The 21,844-nt window shown below is 37.8% G+C and overlaps 1 protein-coding gene across 3 annotated transcripts in view; it reads left to right on the forward strand.

Moving 5' to 3' along the window:
• The first annotated feature begins 590 nt into the window (after positions 1–590).
• DDX4 (DEAD-box helicase 4) overlaps positions 591–21,844 on the forward strand; it is a 69,941-nt gene continuing 48,687 nt past the window's right edge. For all 3 annotated transcript variants that reach the window (XM_035013884.1, XM_035013886.1, XM_035013885.1), the window contains exons 1-3: positions 591–662; positions 9,561–9,621; positions 20,216–20,293. In XM_035013884.1, coding sequence (XP_034869775.1) covers positions 591–662; positions 9,561–9,621; positions 20,216–20,293 — 211 coding nt within the window. The remainder of the gene's footprint in view (positions 663–9,560; positions 9,622–20,215; positions 20,294–21,844) is intronic.

Below are 21,844 nucleotides of genomic sequence, written 5' to 3' on the forward strand. Positions count from 1 at the left end.
AGCTTTTTCTCTGAACAAGAATGGCCCTAGTATCTTCTGTGTATGCACACTCCTTGGAGTAACTGGTTGTCCATTGTTGGAAGGATTTGGGCCATCTAATCCATGTCTCCTACCCCGCTAAACTTAAAGGCCATGGCCCCAGCTCCCTCTCTTCCCTTAAACTATCAAAGATTACCAAACGTCTTTACAAAGATGTGCGAAGAGAGAAACTGAGTAGTAGTTGAAAATTTTCCCTTGCCCTTAGTATCCGGTAAGCTGTCTGGGGACGCTTGGAAGACGAGGGTAAATTCAATGAACAGGTTTTAGGGAAAACCCTAAGCATCAGTAAGGACATGATGATTACTAGAATGATTAAGTTGTTCAACTCATTTTTAAAGGTAAAAAAGATGGGTATAAGGTAAGAAACAAAACTTCCCTCTTTTTGGAAACACTTTTGGGGAAGATCAGCAGCTAGTTCAGTAGTTTCAGGAGGTGTATGTGAAATTATGATAATTTATGCTTTTAGATACATGATTCTGATCTAATAGGCCAAATGTGTGTGTGTGTTGTTTTTTTGTTTTTTTAAGATAAAAATAGAACTGGAAGCCACCATGGGAGATGAAGATTGGGAAGCAGAAATAATCAAACCTCATATGTCTTCCTATGTTCCTGTATTCGAGAAGGTAGTAACATTGAAAGTTTGTGGTTATTAAATGCTACAGATTTTATTGAAGTTGAAAAATCACTGTGGTGGGAATGTTATAAATTACAGCCTGTTTCAGTGTGCTGTGCTTATCTCCATCCGATAGTTATTAACTATCTTAGGGACAATGAGGAAGAGGCACTCTAAGCCTCAGACAAAATAAAATAGGTAATTTGATAATTAACTAAAATAAATGTCATATTACTAACAATTTAAATGTTGGTGATTTAGGACTTACTGTGGGTGGAAGCAGGCTGGTACAAATGTGGTTGAATATGTCTGAGAGACACTTGTATTGAAAATTGAAAAATACAATTTGGTGTTGGGTGATACTTTGAATTTTGAAAATTGGTTTCATACATCTTTCAAGATGAGTCTGTTAGGCTGATTGAGATGGTATCAGCACCTTGCTTTTCAAATGTACAAATCTTTGGATCTTTTTCCTTAGTGGCTTTTTGAGAGTTACGTTGTAATTTACATGAAGAGGCCTTGGAGTAGGTTTTTGGCTTTCAGTTCTGACTTGAAAATTGACTTTAAAAAATTCCATTTTAGAAGTTAATATATATATTTATTTAGAAGTTAAAATATTTAAAGGGATTGTTTTTTGCATAAGTGTAATCTACTTGAAAATGTCTCCAAAAGTTGATTTTCTTTTCTTTCTTTTAGAATTTCTAGTTTGCATTTATGCATTTTGTTGATCAATTTTGACGAACACGAACATTTATTTTGAAATAAATTCAAGTGATGTCTTTGTGGAAGTTATTACATCACACAAACATATGAAATACATAATCCTATATTTGTCTTAACTGGATTTGGTCGGCATGTAAAGTTTATTTCAAAATACCGAAGATAATAATCTGAATTTATCATGTTTCCTTATTTGGAACTTACTTTAGAAATGGCATCTTTTGTGTGTTACTTTTTTTATAGTCCTCTGCCTATCATAAAATTCTATTACAACATTGGGAAAAGAGGAGAAAAATCACTTAACAGTCTTATTAGCACAAACACTCTTAAAAATTTTTAGTAAATTTTCTTCTTTTTTTCCCCCAGTGATATACATAATAGTATTTTTGATTCCAGCTTTTTCACTCTTCAACATTATTCCATATTATTACTAATTTCGTAGAAGTAATTTCTTATGGTCACATAGTATTTCATGGAATGGATCTACCATAATATAATTGATTTTCTGTTGGTGGGAATTTAAGATGTTAGCTTTTCACTGTAATGTTGTCATGAATATCTACAGCTTATTTTTTGATCAAGTAATTCCATTTTTGAAAGAAAGTACTCGGTCAAAAAATATTTTATGGTTCCTTTTACCCCTGGTTCTCAGGTTTATTATATTACAAAGTTTAATTCACAGATACAGACTTTTTCACTTGAACTTTAACAGTCACCTAATTTTTATTTCTTCTTAGTCTGAGATTTTTGTCTTCATTAAGTATTCTTCAAAACTACACTAGACTGTAGCATGTTGTGCATGTTTATTGCATAGGATGTCTGAAATTGGGGATGGTTGACTATCAGAACTTTCAGTTTACCTTTCTTGAAATACATTTGCTATTTAGTAACCTACCTTGTTTCTTAATATTAGGAATACTAAGTTGAATGTTAATGCTAATTTTACCTTATGATTCTTAATACATTTGTGTGGGGCCAATTTGTAATTTTTTTGCATTGTCTGCAAACTTAATTCCTGGTGCTGGTTGTGCAATTAGTTATCTGGCCTAGTTGACTTGAAGGAACATGGTGCAGTCAATGGCTTTGTTGTTTGCCCTGGTTGATTAAAAAAGTGCAGAAAGTGAGGATGAATATATGATATGTATGTGTGGGAGAGATCTGAGGTCTTTTATTCAGCCTAGTTTCACTTAAAAGTGCCATTTTGATTGGCTGTTCTGAATTTCTATTTTAAGAGACAGCTGGGCTTTTGTTTTTTAAAATTTGTCTTGGCTCTGCAACGGTCTTGGATTGATATCAGACAATATCTGATCAACCTTTTCTGAGTACTTTTCAGGATCTTTTTTTGGAGATTTAATATTTACCCATGCTTTTATGGGTATATAATTTTGAACTAATAGGCCACTGTTCTGATAGCTGTTGGAACTTCCCAACTACAGATTTTGAAGTTGGTGTACCACTTGGGTGTGGAACAGTGAAAGATGTGAGGTTAAGAAAAATTTGATAATCTAGTAATGATGTAGTCCATACATCTCAGTTGTTAGGCAATGGCACATTGCATGTAAGCTTTTTGAGATGAGTGTTGGAGTGGATAAGTATGGTGAATAACAAGGTACTGGATTTGCTTACTAGCTGTGTAATGAATACTGCTTGTTAGATGACCATAGGAGTAAGTCTCCACGGTGATTGCTTCTGTCTCATCTATCTGCCTTTTTGGTGGCACATTTCAGAAGGCAAATACTCTTGGGATTAAAGCAAACCTAGCGGGGCGCCTGGGTGGCTCAGTTGGTTAAGCGACTGCCTTCGGCTCAGGTCATGATCCTGGAGTCCCGGGATCGAGTCCCGCATCGGGCTCCCTGCTCGGCAGGGAGTCTGCTTCTCCCTCTGACCCTCCCCACTCTCATGTGCTCTGTCTCTCATTCTCTCTCTCTCAAATAAAAATAAATAAAATCTTAAAAAAAAAAAAATAAAGCAAACCTAGCTTGAGATAATTGGTCCATCCACAATTAAAAAAATTTTTTTTAAGTAGGCTCCATGCCCAGTGTGGAGCTCAATGCGGGGCTTGAACTCACGACCCTGAGATAAGACCTGAGCTGATATCAAGAATCAGATGCTTAACTGACTGAGCCACTCAGGTGCCCCCACAATTATAATTTTATTAAGCAGTAGTAGCAAAGTTTATAATAATTGTCTAGATAAGAAAATAAAGTTTGGGGCTTCTCTCTTCACATTTGCAGTATGGTTCTGAAGTAGCAGGAAAAAATGTGGCCCTTGGACATCATTGAGTTGGCAGAACTAAGGAAGCTGAAATGCTAGAGCCTGAGGAAGATTGTGAGCAGTTTCTGCTTATAATTACCACCAAGATGTGGGAGGATATTGTGTGTCTTTTTTTTTTTTTTTAAGATTTTATTTATTTATTTGAGAGAGAGAGAATGAGAGACAGAGTATGAGAGGGAGGAGGGTCAGAGGGAGAAGCAGACTCCCTGCCGAGCAGGGAGCCCGATGCGGGACTCAATCCCGGGACTCCAGGACCTGAGCCGAAGGCAGTCGCTTAACCAACTGAGCCACCCAGGCGCCCAGGATATTGTGTGTCTTATTAGAAAGCAAAGAAATTCTTGTTTCTTGCTAAATGCATGCAACTTGTGGAAGTCAGTCAAAATAGTCATCCAAATAAAAGTCCAGGTGGCAAGCTTGGAGGAAAGATCTGTGACTCCTCTTTAAAATCTAAATAATGGAGTTGAGAATAGAGTGATAGAAAGGTAGGAGAAGGCTGAGGAGAAGGCTAAAGAAATTGCAAAGATGGCAGAAATGTTGGTAGAGCAGGTCTGGAAGATAGAGAAACCTGGATCCTTTTGAAAAAGATCAATAGCTTACAGCCAATGGATTCTAGTCAACTGATAGATTGATTGTCTCATTCCAGAGAGAAGGTGAAACTAGAGAGCCATTTGTTTTCTGTTTTTCTCTGTCTATACTCTGTCCTCATTTGCTCTAGGTTTCTCTCATAATATGGGGTAGATGATTTCACTATCAGTTTTGATTGTTAAATGTTTTTGTTTGGAGAAATAACTTTTATTTGGAAAATGCTCTCACATATAGACATTAGGGCCTAGATTGTGAGCTCTTGCAGCCGTCACATTTGTTCCTGGCTTTGGTAGTTATCTCTAAATTTTGAGGTTCTTTGCTCTTTCTGTGACATGCTAGCTCTCTTGAACTTTGGGTATGTGTGTGATACGTGAGACTCAGGAGTTGGGAGTTCTTCAGCTCTGGAAGTGCTGAAGTAGCTGCAGTAATTTTAGATGTTTTCATGTAGCAATTGCTGAAGAAAGGGAAAAAAGACCAGACTTCAACTGGGGTTGTATATAGGGCTGACATAGCTAGGACTGATCAATCAGAAGAAGGGATATAGGATAATATTGTCTGTATTTTGGGACTTTAATTTCTGTGTCAGACCAAAGAAGGAGACATGCTTTGTTTGAAATTTAAATTTTTAAAATTTTATGCAGCACACTATCTGACATAACCTGTGTGGTCTGTTTATTTGGACAACCTGTCTCAGCTTTATTTGACATGGAACCTAGAATAGGAAATGAGATCTTGGTATTCTGTATAAATTGATAAAATACTCTGATGCATTTCAGGGGATTCTGGGTATAAGATGAAAGAGATATTTGCTAAGAACTTGAAGGGGCTGGGGAAAGAAAACATGGAACTGTCTGCATTGGACCCCACATTGGACAGGGAAGAGGCATCTTCAGGGTTCACAAACTGTTCATCTGTAATTTCATTTGGATAGCAGACCTGACAAGTTTTTGAGATCAAAGCCTTACCACGTTAAAAATCAAACAAAACCTTACCATGTTGATGGAAGTATTCATTGGCTTAAAAACACAAAAGACAAAAAAAAAAAAAAAAAAAAAGTGATATTCCAGAATTGAAAATACTGAGTACATACAAGGTCAAAAGAAATGTGTTCACCAGAATGCAAATGGATTCTTTGCAGCTGCATATGAGAACCCTTATGTGTAAAACATTTTGAAAATTCTAACTTGGCTTATTTGAATCATCCAATGAATTTTTATTGAGCCCTATTAGGTGTTGGGGATAGTGGTGAACATGATAGATAAAGTGCATAACAAGGTTTAGTTTTCCAAGGCCAGAAGGTAGAAATCTAGGTGTCACCAGGGCTATCTTTCTTCTGTAGGCTCTAGGAGATATGCCTCCTCCAGCATTCTGGTAGCTATAGGCGTTCTCTGGCTTGTGGCTCCATCTCTCTCTACTCTGTCTTCCCATAGCTGCCTGTGTGTGTCTCTCTTAACTCTTTTTGCCTCTCATAAGGACACTTGTGGTGACATTTAGAGCCTACACAGATCTAGAGTAATCTCATTTCAGAATCCTAAATTTAAGTATATTTGCAACAACTCTTTTTCCAAATAAGGTAACATTTACAAGTTTCAGGGTTTAGTACTTAATGTCTTTGGGTGGCCATATTTCAGCCCACTATAGATAGTATGGCTAAAGTACACTGAGATAAGACAACAGTGGTAGAAAATGAACTCAGAGAGGGAAAGGGAAGAGGAGAGGGAGAGGAGACTGAAAGTAATTGTGGACTTAAGAGTTAATAGGACTGGCTTGACTGGATATGGGGAGTGAAAGAGAGTAATCAAGGATGATGGCTAAGTTTTTAAATTCTATTTATTTTAAGGAAGTATAGTTGAAACACAGTGTTACATTAGTTTCAGGTGTACAGTAGTGATTTAACAAGTCTGTATGTTATGGTGTGCTCATTAGTGTAGCTACCATCTGTAACCATGTAATAGCATTACAATACCATTGAGTATATTCCCTATGCTGTACCATAGTTTTTTTTAATTTAAGCAACTAGATGGATGATGGTGCCCTTTGCCGAAATGGAGGATCTGTGAAAGATGTACAAGCTTTTTCTCTTTTTTTATGCCCCAACATTTTATTTTAATTAATTAATTTATTTATTTATTTATTTATATTTTGTTCAGTTAGCCAACAGATGTACAAGCTTTGGAGGGGTCAAAACAAAGAATGTTATGTTTGTTGTGTTCAATTTGGGTTGCCTATGAAAGCATAAGTAAAGATACCAGTCAGTAGGTTATATGAATTTGTTGCCTAGAAGAGGGATCAGGGCTATAGATATACATTTGGTAATTATCTGCGTATTAATGGGATTTAAAGCTTTGAGATTGGGTAAAATTGCATGGTGTAAAACAGACTTAAAGGGATTTACCCTGGGTACTCCCGACTTGAGTGGCTTAAACAAAAAATGGGGTATAAGAAAGTGGAGGCAGCAACTGTTGACATTTTGCTTTAAGAGGGGCAGAGAAATGGTACAGTAGCTAAGGGGAATATGAAGTTAATTTATTTTTAAGGTAATGAAAAAGGTTAAGGTTTTTTTTATGATGTTTTATTTCAAAATTTGCCTTGAAATTTTTAAATTCTGTGTATGTGGGATTTTAAATTCCACAGCTTGAAGATTAATACTAATAGTTTTTAAGTTCTTGAATGCTAAAGTGCCTCATTACCCTTATTAGCTTTATAACACTTAAACCAGCCCTTTTTTGGATTCTCTTCATCCAATAATACTTTGGCCACTAGAAAAGAAAAAAAAAGTCTTCAGAATTTCACTTTAAAGAAGGAAAACTAGATCACTCTTCTTAATGGTTTATTTAAAAAAATTTTTAAACATGCTATGTCTTGTATTCTGACTTTCTAGTTCATCACAGTCAGGTTCTTAAAAACCTAATTATCTCACAGGATATTTGTTTTAATGTCTATGGGAATCATAAATTGGAACTTTTTACTGTAGTAATTACCAAAAGCCCAAGGCATTTCAATGATGGTGTATTGCCTTTCTGTTCTGAATAACTCAGAAAATACTTGGATGACTCTTGAGCTTTACAGAAGTAGTTTTTCAGGTCATTTAGTGTTTTGTGAAAGAAATTTTAGAAAATAAGTATGACTAGTGCACTACCTCTAGCTTTTGGTTTATTTAAAGGAACTCATTTGAAGGAGTGTTGTGACTTCTAATGTCATTTAATTAAGATGTCATCTGTAAGTTTGAGGTCACCTGTCATTTTTAAATTACGGAATTCTGCTTTTCATGTGCAAGAATTTGGGAGTTCTGTAAGTTTTGTCCTAAGTAGAGGAAGCTTATGTGAGGGGAAATTAAGAAGTCAGTTAATGATGATAAGGGCATCCTACGAGTTCCAAGTGAGAAAAAAAAAGTTATTCAAGTTGTTGTTAACACAGAGATACACTGAAAAATGTTGAAAGATTCCCAGATTAATTTGACATTTAGCTGTTGATTTAATAACAAAAGTTGAATTTTCTGAGCCCCACAGAAATGCAAATATGCCACTGCAAATGTAATACATACGCAATAATAGCAAATACATTTTTTGGAGACTAAGGGAAAATGGGACAGCCAGTATTTGAGAGCATCAGCAACAGTCTTCAACTGTTGCTATGACAAGTTTGATTAAAATTAACTATGAATATTCTGTAACTGACATGAACCACTTCTTTGTTTTTATACTGTACTTGGAATGTGTATATATATAGGTATATTGTTTTTAGTGCATCAGTGATGTTTTCTTTATTTTAGAATGAACTCCTTTTTAAAAACCATGAACACATTAATTTGTTTCCCTTTATATAAACACAATGGAAGTTTCTTTAAAAAAGATTTTATTTATTCGGGACAGAGTGCATGCACGCGAGGACAAGTGTTGGGGGGGGCAGGAGAGGGAGAAGCAGACTCCCTTTCAAGTGGGGAGCCCAATGCAGGACTCCATCCCAGGACCTTGAGGCCTTGAGTTGGTGACCTGAGCCGAAGGCAGACACTAAACCAACTAATACTAATAGTTGAGCTGCCCAGGTGCTCCAACACAATTGAAGTGTTTTGTTTTGTTTTTAAGATTTTATTTATTTATTTGACAGAGAGTTCGTTCGTGAGAGCAGGAACACAAGCAGGGGGAGTGGGAGAGGGAGAAGCAGACTCCCCGCCGAGCAGGGAGCCCAATGTGGGACTCGATCCCAGGACCCTGGGATCATGACCTGAGCCGAAGGCAGATGCTTAACGGCTGATCCACCCAGGCGCCCCTTGTTTTTGTTTTTAAAGATTTTATTTTTATTTATTTGAGAGACAGAGACAGATAGTGACAGATAGCGAGAGAGAGCACAAGCAGGGAAGAGAGAGACAAGCAGGCTCCTGCTGAGCAGAGAGCCCAATGTGGGACTCGATCCCAGGACCCTGGGATCATGACCTGAGCCGAAGGCAGACGCTTAACCGACTCAGCCACCCACACGTCCCACGACTGAAATGTTAACAATAAAAACCTGTAGTACTTTGCTGTAGAAAATGTTACCTCTTAATCTCCTTCTGTGTTCTACTTTATTCTGTGCAGTATTATTGAGTATACTGTGAAATACTGAACTTTAAAAAATATATTGTATATTGGCAGGCATTGATTGAGTCAGTGTTACTTTGGTCAGATTTTATTTATATAATAATAATACTTAATTATACTTTTCAAGTATATGGGTGGGTAGACTTTTAAGTCAGATGTCAGCAGACTCTTCCCATAAAGGGCTAGATAGTAAATATTTTATTCTTTGCAGGCTTAATGACCTCTGTTGCAACTTGGCTATTGTGGTGGGAAAGCAGCCAAAGACATACCTAGATGAACAAGGGTGGCTGTGTTCCAATAAAACTTTATGAAAACTGGTGGCCCACCAGATTTGGCTCATGGCTCTAGTTTGCTAATCGCTGTTTTAAGTGATATGTTAATATGCTATGCATTTGGGGCGCCGGGTGGCTCAGTCGTTAAGTGTCTGCCTTCTGCTCAGGTCAAGATCCCAGGGTCCTGGGCTCCCTGCTCAGCGGGGAGCCTGCTTCTCCCTCTGCCACTCCCCTTACTTGTGTTCCTTCTCTTGCTGTCTCTCTCTCAAATAAATAAATAAAATCTTTTAAAAAAATGCTATGCATTCAGCGTTAAAGTGAAGAGATTTTGGAATAATTAATAAAGTGATGAGTGACCCGGAAATCTTAGTCTGCTTTGTTTTGTTTGGAACAAAGCCCAGTTATTAAAATTTTATAGTATTTATGATGATGCATTTTTATTTTCAAAATAGAAAATGAATCTTTTCTTCCCTCTTACAGGATAGGTATTCTTCTGGAGCAAATGGAGACACTTTTAATAGGACTCCAGCTTCATCATCAGGTATGGGTTAAGGCAAAAAGATGGAACCCTTTTTAAGGTAAATGGCTTCATCTAGTGAATGAAGAGCAGATTAGTAGACATCTTGTAAAGAGTGTTTGTTAAATTTCTGTGAGAATTTATTGTTTGGATGTTTTAGAACATTGTTACTTGGAATGCGGTTGACAGACAAGTAGCATTGATGTCACCTGTGAATTTCCTAGAAATGCAGAGTCTAGGGGTGCCTGGGTGGCTAATTTGGTTGAACATCTGACTTTGGCTCGGGTTATGATCTCAGGATCATGGGATAGAGCACTGTGCCAGGCTTCCTGCCCAGCGGGGAGTCTGCTTCTCCTCCCTCTCCCTCTGCCCCTCGGGCCCTGCCTTCCCCCGCCCCACTTGTGCAGGCTCGCTCTCTCTCAAATGAAAAAAAAAAAAAATCTTTAAAAAAAAAATGCAGAGTCTAATGGTCCACCCAGAACTACTGTATCACAGTCTACATTTTTTTTTAAAAAAGATTTTATTTATTTATTTGACAGAGAGAGAGGGAACACAAGCAGGGGAGTGGGAGAGTGAGAAGCAGGCTTCCCGCGGAGCAGGGAGCCCGATGCGGGGCTCAATCCCAAGACCCTGAGATCATGACCCGAGCCGAAGGCAGTTGCTTAAGCGACTTAGCCACCCAGGTGCCCCCACAGTCTACATTTTAACAAGATTCCCAGGCAATTCTTGTGCACATTACTTTCATAATTACATTATCTCTGGAAGACTGAACATTGATGATTTATAAATGTTTAGTCTTTGAGCCACTTGGGATAATGAAGGGGACTAGAAGTTAGGACAGCTGGCAGCCCTAAATACTGAGAAGTTGTTTCAGAACTTTTGCCACCAAGTCTTTCTCATCTTCCCTTTCACCTTGGGTTAAGCGGATCACTCTGGAGAAAGGATGGAAAATTACAAGAGAACTAGAGCTCATAGTGAAGTACCATAGTTCTTTGTTCTTTTGCTTGGGGGTTAAATATGTGGATTTTTTTTAGGTTGTTCAAAATTTGCTTCTCCTTCCTGGATCTGGTCCTAATGTGATTATATGTGGGACGTATTCTTTGGTCATTTAGTGGGAATTGCTTTCATTAATCTAATTTCATTTTAAGTGGAGTTTATTTTTATTTCTTTTGATTTGTTTTGATAGGCTTCAGAGCACTAAAGAAAAATAGCTATACTTCATTTATTAGTATCATGGACTTCTTTAACTGATATTTCTCTTACTATGTATTTATTATGATGGGAATTGAACCTGATAAAATTCAGTGATGGCGTATCATTAAATTCATGAAAGTGAGAGCAGCAATCCCTAAAATGATAAAAAAAAAATTAACTGAAAGAGAGTAATTTGCCTATTTCCTCTTGACTGTATGCTAATAGCAAAGAAGACAAGATGGGTTAATTCTTTATTAGAACCTTCTATTTTTGGACCATCATTTTAAGACTCTACGTTGAGCTTTTTAAAAATTTTGCGTGCTGTTTTCTGTAACTCCTAAAAATATTGTACCTGTCCTCTGTTTTACTTTTCAAATTTGAATGACTAATGGGGTCTTTTCCAAAATTATTTTTAACTTCGTCCTCTGATTTACCATCTGGAGATGGCGAGGTGCTTCTCACAGATTTACTGTAGAGAATGTGTACAGGTCTTCAATAAGTAGGTGTTTAAGTCTGATAATTGGGTTCAAATTGAAGTCCAGGCTTCATACTGGCTGGATGATCTTGGTGAATTTGCCTAGGTTCTCTAAACTATGTGTTTTCTCATTTTTAAAATGAGGATAATACCTTTTATGTTTATATGTGTTAAATAAGCTAGTTAATATATATAAAGGCCTAATGTAGCATTATGCCTGGTATCTGTGGTCCTCAAATGATAGTTTTCTTGCACACATCTAGTAACAATTAGCTATCTTGAATTGATGGTAATAAACTCCTTGGATCTTAAGTTTTTCTTTTTGGGTGTTAGCTTACTCTTCTTTTTTATGTCTGCTGTTAGTTCACATAATTTAAATTGTTTTTGGAATGGGTATAGATGAGCACAGTTTTGAGATGGAAATCCTGCCTTCTAGACCTAGCACCTATAGGTTCTGTTATGTCGGGATTTTTACTTAATTTCATTTTTCTAAATGAATTTCATTTTTTTCTAAAAGCAAACTTGGCAGGACCTACCCTGATTCCTAACAGGGTTTTTGTAAGGATAAAGATCAAATGAGGTGTAAAGTCATTTTGTAAAGTGTAAAGCTGTATACCAATGTAGAATGCTTTTGTTGAAGGAGACAGTACTTTGTGTTGTTTGATTAGATCTATTGTACTTTATTTTATTTGGCCAAACAGGTCATATAACTGTTGGGGAAATAAATTACATATAATGAGAATTTGTTTTTCTCTCCAGACATGGTTGAAAATTTATTAAAATAGATGAAGCCATATAGGAATATAACCATATCAGGTTTTCATTCTCAATTCCAAGTGTGGCTAAGGCTTGCATGATACAGCATCATAGGTGTTTTAGTTAAGCAGTTACAGTGCTTACAAAGCTTTTATACTCTTGACCCTTTCTTTACTAATAGGCATAATACAGTATAGCTCGTACATGTTTAATTAAATTTGCTTGACTTGAGTGAGGTTTCATAATACAAGATTCCATGCTCTTATTAGGAAATCATTTATCCTCTTGCCTCCCCCCCACTTATTTCTATGGTAATTTTAATTTTTGGCCTTCTATCTTAGTATTTGGGTTTTTGTCATAGAATTTGGGAGAAGTGTGGATCTAGATACTATAGTAACCAAGTGGACAAGTATCATGTGGATCTTAAGTGCAGTATGGGTTAGATGAAGAGTTACTTGAAATTATAGCAGATGAAGAGAGAGAAAAAAAATCAGTAGTGGTGAAGTAATATAAATGTCAAAAGATAGAAGAAATCCTGGGAAACATATACAGGAATTTCAATTAATTGAGTAAAGGATATTTTAGTCTGTTACTTGAGGGTAAAACAATTCCTGTTGACTCTTAAGAGCTTGCAGTGTCTTATATATGTTACTTTCTGAAGTATTTGAGTACCACTGTATTGAAGTCAGCTTTATATGTTGATTCAAGACGGAAACATGACTGAACACCTTACTCCTTTTTCCATTGATATCTTTGTGCCACAGCTTGGGAACTACCAATCTTAGACCAGTGCTGTTCATTAGAACTCTGCAGTGATGGAAATATTTTTTAATTGCACTAATATAGCCACAGGGTACACTTGAAATGTGACTGATCAGTACAACTGAGGAATTGAAGTTTTGATTTTGCTTATTATTTTTTTTTTTTAAGATTTTATTTATTTATTTGAGAGAGAGAGAATGAAAGGCAGAGAGCATGAGAGGGAGGAGGGTCAGAGAGAGATGCAGACTCCCCGCTGAGCAGGGAGCCCGATGCGGGACTCGATCCCGGGACTCCAGGATCATGACCTGAGTCGAAGGCAGTCGCTTAACCAACTGAGCCACCCAGGAGCCCTGCTTATTTTTAATTAACTTAATTTTGAATTTAAATGGCCACATATGGCTAAGGATGGTAGTATTACACAGCATAGCTTTAAAATTTGAACCAGCTTAAGCATGGCTGTTCTCATCTTGTATATTTGGAGAGAGCCTGGCAAACATTAGAAGTTGGTGTTTAGAGAATTGCTAATTTTTCTGGCTGTGTCCTTGTCCTTGTAATGTCACCTTCCCTTTCCTGTTTACTGTGTGCCAAAAGCTAAGCTACTTTTTAAAAAAAATTTTTTATTAACATATAATGTATTATTTGTTTCAGGGATATAGGTCTGTGATTCATCAGTTTTAGGCAATTCACAGCACTCACCATAGTACATACCCTCCCCAATATCCATCACCCAGCCATCCCATCCCTCCCACCCCCCTCAACTCCAACAACCCTCAGTTTGTTTTCTGAGATTAAGAGTCTCTTATGGTTTGTCTCCCTCTCTGGTTTTGTCTTGTTTCATTTTTCCCTCCCTTCCCCTATGATCCTCTGTCCTGTTACTCAAATTCCTCATATAAGTGAGATCATATGATAATTGTCTTTCTCTGATTGACTTATTTTGCTTAGGATAATACCCTCTAGTTGTGTTCACGTCGTTGCAAATGGCAAGATTTCATTTTTTGATGGCTGCATAATATTCCATTGTATACATATACCACATCTTCTTTATCCATTCATCTGTTGATGGACATCTAGGTTCTTTCCATAGTTTGGCTCTTGGGGACATTGCTGCTATAAACATTGGGGTGCAGGTGCCCCTTCAGATCACTACATTTGTATCTTTGGGGTAAATACCCAGTAGTGCAATTGCTGGGTCGTACGGTAGCTCTATTTTCAACTTTTTGAGGAACCTCCATACTGTTTTCCAGAGTGGCTGCACCAGCTTGCATTCCCACCAACAGCGTAGGAGGGTTCCCCTTTCTCCGCATCGTCTCCAACATCTGTCGTTTCCTGACCTGTTAATATTAGCTATTCTGACTGGTGTGATGTTTTGATTTGTATTTCCCTGATGCCGAGATGTTGAGCACTTTTTCATGTGTCTGTTGGCCATTCGGATGTCTTCTTTGCAGAAATGTCTGTTCATGTCTTCTACCCATTTCTTGATTGGATTATTTGTTCTTTGGGTATTGAGTTTGATAAGTTCTTTATAGATTTTGGATACAAGCCCTTTATCTGATAGGTCATTTGCAAATATCTTCTCCCATTCTGTTGGTTGTCTTTTGGTTTTGTTTACTATTTCCTTTGCTCTGCAAAAGCTTTTTATCTTGATGAAGTCCCAATAGTTCATTTTTGCCCTTGCTTCCTTTGCCTTTGGAGACATGTCTCACAAGAACTTGCTGCGGCCGAGGTCGTAGAGGTTGATGCCTGTGTTCTCCTCAAGGATTTTGATGGATTCCTGTCTCACATTTAGGTCTTTCATCCATTTTGAGTCTATTTTTGTGTGTGGTGTAAGGAAATGGTCCAGTTTCATTCTTCTGCATGTGGCTGTCCAATTTTCCCAACACCATTTGTTGAGGAGACTGTCTATTTTCCATTGGACATTGTTTACTGCTTTGTCAAAGATTAGTTGACCATAGAGTTGATGGTCCATTTCTGGGCTCTCTATTCTGTTCCGTTGATCTATGTGTCTGTTTTTGTGCCAGTACCGTACTGTCTTGATGATTACAGCTTTGTAATAGAGCTTGAAGTCCGGAAGTGTGAAACCACCAGCTTTGCTTTTCTTTTTCAACATTCCTCTGGCTATTCGGGGTCTTTTCTGGTTCCATACAAATTTTAGGATTATTTGTTCCTTTCTTTGAAAAAAGTGGATGGTATTTTGATGGAGATTGCATTGAATGTGTAGATTGCTCTAGGTAGCATTGACATCTTCACAATATTTGTTCTTCTAATCCATGAGCTTGGAACATTTTTCCATTTCTTTGTGTCTTCCTCAATTTCTTTCATGAGTATTCTATAGTTTTTTGAGTACAGAATCTTTGCGTCTTTGGTTAGATTTATTCCTAGGTATCTTATGGTTTTGGGTGCAGTTGTAAATGGGATTGACTCCTTAATTTCTCTTTCTTCTGTCTTGTTGTTGGTGTAGAGGAATGCCACTGATTTCTGTGCATTGATTTTATATCCTGTCACTTTACTGAATTCCTGTATGAGTTCTAACAGTTTTGGGGTGGAGTCTTTTGGGTTTTCCACATAAAGTGTCATATCATCTGCAAAAAGTGAGAGTTTCACTTCTTCTTTGCCAGTTCGGATGCCTTTTATTTATTTGGGTTGTCTGATTGCTGAGGCTAAGACTTCTAGTACTATGTTGAATAGCAGTGGTGATAGTGGACATCCCTGCCATGTTCCTGACCTTAGGGGAAAAGCTCTCAGTTTTTCCCCATTGAGTATGATATTTGCTTTGGGTTTCTCAGAGATGGCTTTTATGATATTGAGGTATGTACCCTCTATCCCTAAACTGTGAAGAGTTTTAAACAAGAAAGGATGCTGTACTTTGTCAACTGCTTTTTCTGAATGTACTGAGAGGATCATATGTTTCTTGTTCTTTTATTGATGTATCACTTTGATTTGCGGATGTTGAACCAACCTTGCAGCCCAGGAATAAATCTCACTTGGTCGTGGTGAATAATCCTTTGAATGTACTGTTGGATCCTGTTGGCTAGTATTTTGGTGAGAATTTTTGCATCCATGTTCATCAGGGATATTGGTCTGTAGTTCTCCTTTATGATGGGGTCTTTGTCTGGTTTTGGGATCAAGGTAATGCTGGCCTCATAAAATGAGTTTGGAAGTTTTCCTTCCATTTCTATTTTTTGAAACAGTTTCAGAAGAATAGGTATTCATTCTTCTTTAAATGTTTGGTAGAATTCCCCTGGGAAGCCATCTGGCCCTGGGCTCTTGTTTGTTGGGAGATTTTTGATGACTGCTTCAATTTCCTACTGGTTATGGGTCTGTTCAGGTTTCCTATTTCTTCCTGGTTCAGTTTTGGTAGTTTATACATCTCTAGGAATGCATCCATTTCTTCCAGATTATCTAATTTGCGGGCATAGAGTTGCTCACAATATGTTCTTATAATTATTTGTATTTCTTTGGTGTTGGTTGTGATCTCTCCTCTTTCATTCATGATTTTATTTGGGTCGTTTCTCTTTTGTTTTTGCTAAGCCTGGCCAGGGGTTTATCAATCTTGTTAATTCTTTCAAAGAACCAGCTCCAAGTTTTGTTGATCTGTTCTACTGTTCTTTTGGTTTCTATTTCATTGATTTCTGCTCTGGTCTTTATTATTTCTCTCTCCTGCTGAGTTTAGACTTTATTTGCTCTTCTTTCTCCTGCTCCTTTAGGTGTAGGGTTAGGTTGTGTATTTGAGACCTCTCTTATTTCTTGAGAAATGCTTGTATTGCTATATACTTTCCTCTTAGGACTGCCTTTGCTGCATCCCAAAGATTTTGAACAGTTGTGTTTTCATTTTCATTTGTGCCATGAATTTTTAAAATTCTTCTTTAATTTCCTGGTTGACCCATTCATTCTTTAGTAGAATGCTCTTTAGCCTCCATGTATTTGAGTTCTTTCCGACTTTCCTCTTGTGATTGAGTTCTAGTTTCAAAGCATTGTGGTCTGAAAATAGGCAAGGGAATGATCCCAGTCTTTTGGTACCGGTTGAGACCCGATTTGTGACCCAGGATGTGAACTATTCTGGAGAATGTTCCATGGGCACTAGAGAAGAATGTGTATTCTCTTGCTTTGGGATGGAATGTTCTGAATATATCTGTGAAGTCCGTCTGGTCCAGTGTGTCATTTAAAGTCTTTATTTCCTTGTTGATCTTTTGCTTAGATGATCTGTCCATTTCAGTGAGGGAGGTGTTAAAGCCCCTTACTATTACTGTATTATTGTCAATGTGTTTCTTTTATTTTGTTATTAATTGGCTTGTATAATTGGCTGCTCCCATGTTAGGGGCATAGATATTTACAATTGTTAGATCTTCTTGTGGGATAGACTCTTTAAGTATGATGTAGTGTCCTTCCTCATCTTTTATTATAGTCTTTGGTTTAAAATCTAATTTGTCTGATATTTTGGTCTGTTAGAAGAAACTGTATCCCAAAATTTTAAAGAAAGAAAAACTTATATATACACAAAAAATAAGGTTAAATACCATGAAGGGATAAAATGACTGTAAAAATGAAAATTAAAGATTTTAAAAAAGGAATTGATAAGATGTTGGCTGAAAAGGGAAGAAGAAAAATTCAACTAAAAAAATAGAAATAGAAAAAAATAAAGAAAATTTTAAAAATTAGCTTTGAAAGACTAAGAGTCATGGGGGAAAAGCCATGAATTATTTTTTTTAATTTTTTATTGTTATGTTAATCACCATATATTACATCATTAGTTTTTGATGTAGTGTTCCATGATTCATTGTTTGTGTATAACACCCAGTGCTCCATGTAGAACGTCCCCTCTTTAATACCCATCACAAGACTAACCCATCCTCCCACCCCCTTCCCCTCTAGAACTGTCAGTTTGTTTTTCAGAGTCCATCGTCTCTCATGGTTCATCTCCTCCTCCAATTACCCTCCTTCATTCTTCCCCTCCTGCTATCTTCTTTTTTTTTTTTTTTTAAGATATATTGTATTATTTGTTTCAGAGGTACAGATCTGTGATTCAGCAGTCTTGCACAATTCACAGCGTTCACCATAGCACATACCCTCCCCAATGTCTTTCCCCTGCCACTGCATCCCTCCCACCCCCCACCACTCCAGCAACCCTCAGTTTGTTTCCTGAGATTAAGAATTCCTCATATCAGTGAGGGTCATATGATACATGTCTTTCTCTGATTGACTTATTTTGCTCAGCATAACACCCTCCAGTTCCATCCACATCGTTGCAAATGGCAAGATCTCATTCCTTTTGATGGCTGCATAATATTCCATTGTATATATACACCACATCTTCTTTATCCATTCATTTGTCAGTGGCCATCTTGGCTCTTTCCACAGTTTGGCTATTGTGGACATTGCTGCTATAAACATCGGGGTGCATGTGCCTCTTTGGATCCCTACATTTGTATCTTTGGGGTAAATACCCAGTAGTGCAATTGCTGGATCGTATGGTAACTCTATTTTCAACTTTTTGAGGAACCTCCATACTGTTTTCCAGAATGAAAGCCATGAATTCTATGTGCTATATTCCCCTAGCTCTGGGGTTTTGCTGTTCTCATTGATTGGTAAACTTGGTCTTGGCTGGCTGTTCTTGCTGATCTTCTGGGGGAGGGGCCTGTTGCAGAGATTCTCAAGTGTCTTTGTCGGAGGCAGAATTGCCCCGCCCTTGTCAGGGGCCAGGCTAAGTAATCTGCTTGGGTGGGTTTGCTCTTGGTAGCTTTTGTTCCCTGAAAGCTTTCCCTACAGATTTGGCAGTCAAGAATGAAGATGGCGGCCTCCCAATCTCTGCCTGGGAGGAGCCGAAACCTTGGGGCCCCACTCCTCAGTGAGCCCCCAGAGAGAAGGAGTCAATCACTCTCGTCTCCCCTGTCTCCGTCGCACTCCGTGCTCACCTGGCCTGTGACCGAGCGTTTCTGTCTCTGGCACATGACCCCGTGTGGAGTCTCCAAACCCAGCAGATGCCTGCGGTGCGTTCCTGCATTGCTCCTCCCTGGGGAGGAAGGGGGGTCTCCCCGGATCTGCTGCTTCTTGGGTCCCTGCTGGAAGAGCAGTGGCCTGACTGCCGCGGATCACGGTTTATGGCACCCCGAGCTGAGTGCCCACTCTTCGGCTCCGTCTCTGCAGCCGGCTTTCTTGCTCCGATACCTGGGAGCTCTGCCGCACTCTGGCACCCCCAGTCTTTCTGTGATTGTGAGGGTCCTGAGACCACACTGTCCCAGCGAGGGTTCCACCACCTGCTTAGCCACTGGAGCGACGTCCCTCAGCGGAGCAGACTTCTAAAAGTTCTGATTTTGAGCTCCACTGCTCTATCACTTGCCAGAAGCGGCCATCGGCGGCCCCCTCCCCCGCCGTCTATGCCCCAGAATATCGCCTCCGATTCACTTTGCCGCACGTCCTACCTTCCAGAAAGTGTTCGCTTTTCTGTTCAGAGAGTTGTTGCTATTCTTTTCTTTGATCTCCTGTTGAGTTCGTAGGTGTCCAGAATGGTTTGATCCCCATCCAGCTGAATTCCTGGGACCAGACGAAATCCAGGTCTCCTACTCCTCTCCCTCCTAATTATAAGTTTTTAAGTCATATATCATGTTGAGTTACTTCATGTACTTTTATCTATGGAGATAGTTTTTTTCTTTTTAATATGTTAATATTGTTAATTACCTTTTTAAGATGTTGTGATGTTAAAATACTCTTGCATACTGGAATAAACCCCAGTTGGTCATAATGTTTTATCTATTCAGTTTCCTATTGGATTTGTTTTCCTAATAATTGTTATGGAGATTTTACATCTCCTTGTGAGTAAGAGAGATTTTCTTCTGTCCTTGACATGTCAAAGTTAGGTTGACTTGATGGAATGAGTTGGGGAATAAGTCCTCTTTCTCTTTCCTGGGAGGGTTATATGTCATTGGAATGATTTGTTCTTTGAGAGTTTGGTAGAGCTCACCTGTAAAACTATATCTAGGCATGATACAGAGATTTAAGTACTGATTTAGTTTCTCTGTGACAATTTGGTTTGTTTATCCAGAGGAGAAATTAATATACTTTCAAAAAGTATATTCTCTTAAAGCTAGGATCAAGATATAGTTTGTGGCTTTACTATAGTATATGATTTGTGCTTGTTTCCCTATGTCCTTGGTGGTTTTTGGTATTAGCAAACTTAAACTGTTTTCCAGTCAATCATATGATTGAAAAAAGCTATCTCCTTCCTTTGATTTCCATTTTGTTTAACTGAGTAAGATTTAGTCACCATTTATTTTTCTTTTGGAGACCTACCTTAGGTAGGCTACTAGGCTGTTTGTCTTTCTTATTGACTTATAGAATTCTTCGTTTGTCATGTGGGGTGGCCCATTGAAAAGGTTTAAAGTTTGTGTACCACCAAGATACTTACTTTGACTTGCTTCAAATTGTTACTTGATTTAGAAATGGATGATGGACCTTCTCGAAGAAATCATTTCATGAGAAGTGGATTTGCCTCTGGAAGGAGTATGGGAAACAGAGGTAAGTATCTTTGTCTTTCCTGAATCTTATCAACTTGAATGGTGGAAAGAATAGAGACTATTATGACTGTTTAGTGCAAAGCTAAATCTGTTATAAATCACCACACAGTAGATTTTGGAATAACGAGTGTATAATTTTTTCAATTAACCGTTTGCTTTTTGCTTTTTCCTTTTCTGGGATAGTAGGAAATAGTTAAATTGATAAAATAGATGGGTTTAATTGATTGGTTAAAGATAGTTGCTTTACAGAGCTACTTCTTAATGTGTTTATGATTACTGATATCCAACAATTGGCATAGGAGGAATGTTTGTAAAAGCTTCAGAGATCTGGGTGAGGAGAATCTTTTTTAAGCTTTTATTTCTCAAGAAAAGGCAATTTGGAAGCATTTCTGTTAGCTTATTAGTATTAGGAGGTTATTTCCCAAGCTTGGAACTTTTTATTTTTAGAACAACCAGTATTTGATTTGGCAGATAATGATATAGCAAAATACCTTCCTATAGTCCATTTTTAAATTTGATAATAAAATGCTGATAGTATTCTGCTTTATATTTTAATATAGTGCCATAAAATATTAGAACCTCCAATTTATTTAAAAATCCATATGACCACTTCTTTTATAATGCATAAGTTAGGGCTAATTGGTAGTTTTAAATACATGTAACACTTATTCTTGAATTCATAAGATGTTAATTGAAAAACTTTATTTCTAGGTATTTTTATTCATTGGAGACACTGAAGGTTTGATGTGTGGTATTTCTTTCGATACTTGGAAAACTTAATTTCTTGTTTAGATTCAGTTAACACAGATGTGGATCTATAGATATATGTATTTTTCAAGATTTTATTTATTTGAGAGAGGGAGAGAGAGCCATAGGGCGCACATGTGCCGGGGAGGGGCAGAGAGGAGAAGCAGACTCCCTGCTGAGCAGGGAGCCCCATGTGGTGCTCCATCTCAAAACCCTGAGATCGTGACCTGAGCTGAAATCAAGAGTCAGATGCTTAAGCTAGTGAGCCACCCAGGCGCCCTGAGAAATGTTTTAAATTAATTAGCTATTTTTAAATTGTCAAATTCAGAAAGTATATTCATATATCTTGTTTAAGTTTTACATTAATTGAAGATGCTTTTTTTTCTTCTTTAAAGATTTTATTTATTTGACACGGAGAGAAAGCAAGAGAGGGAACACAAGCAGGGGGAGTGGGAGAGGGAGAAGCAGCCTTCCCGCGGAGCAGGGAGCCTGATGTGGGGCTCGATCCCAGGACCCTGGGACCATGATCTGAGCTGAAAGCAGACGCTTAAGGACTGAGCCACCCAGGAGCCCTTTTTTCATCTTTTTTAAAAAAAATTGAAGTGTGGTTGACACAATGTTATATTAGTTTCAGGTATACAGCATAGCTGTTGCACAACTCTATAGGTTATGCTATGCCCACCACAAGTGTAGCTACCATCTGTCACCATACAACGTTATTAATAATACTAATGACTATATTTTCTTTGATGTATTTTTTATCTGTGTGACTTATTCATTCTGTAACTGGAAGCCTGTATCTCTG

Source organism: Mirounga leonina, unplaced genomic scaffold, assembly GCF_011800145.1.
Source record: "Mirounga leonina isolate KUSES-001 unplaced genomic scaffold, KU_Mleo_1.0 Mir_168, whole genome shotgun sequence".
Taxonomy (NCBI): domain Eukaryota; kingdom Metazoa; phylum Chordata; class Mammalia; order Carnivora; family Phocidae; genus Mirounga; species Mirounga leonina.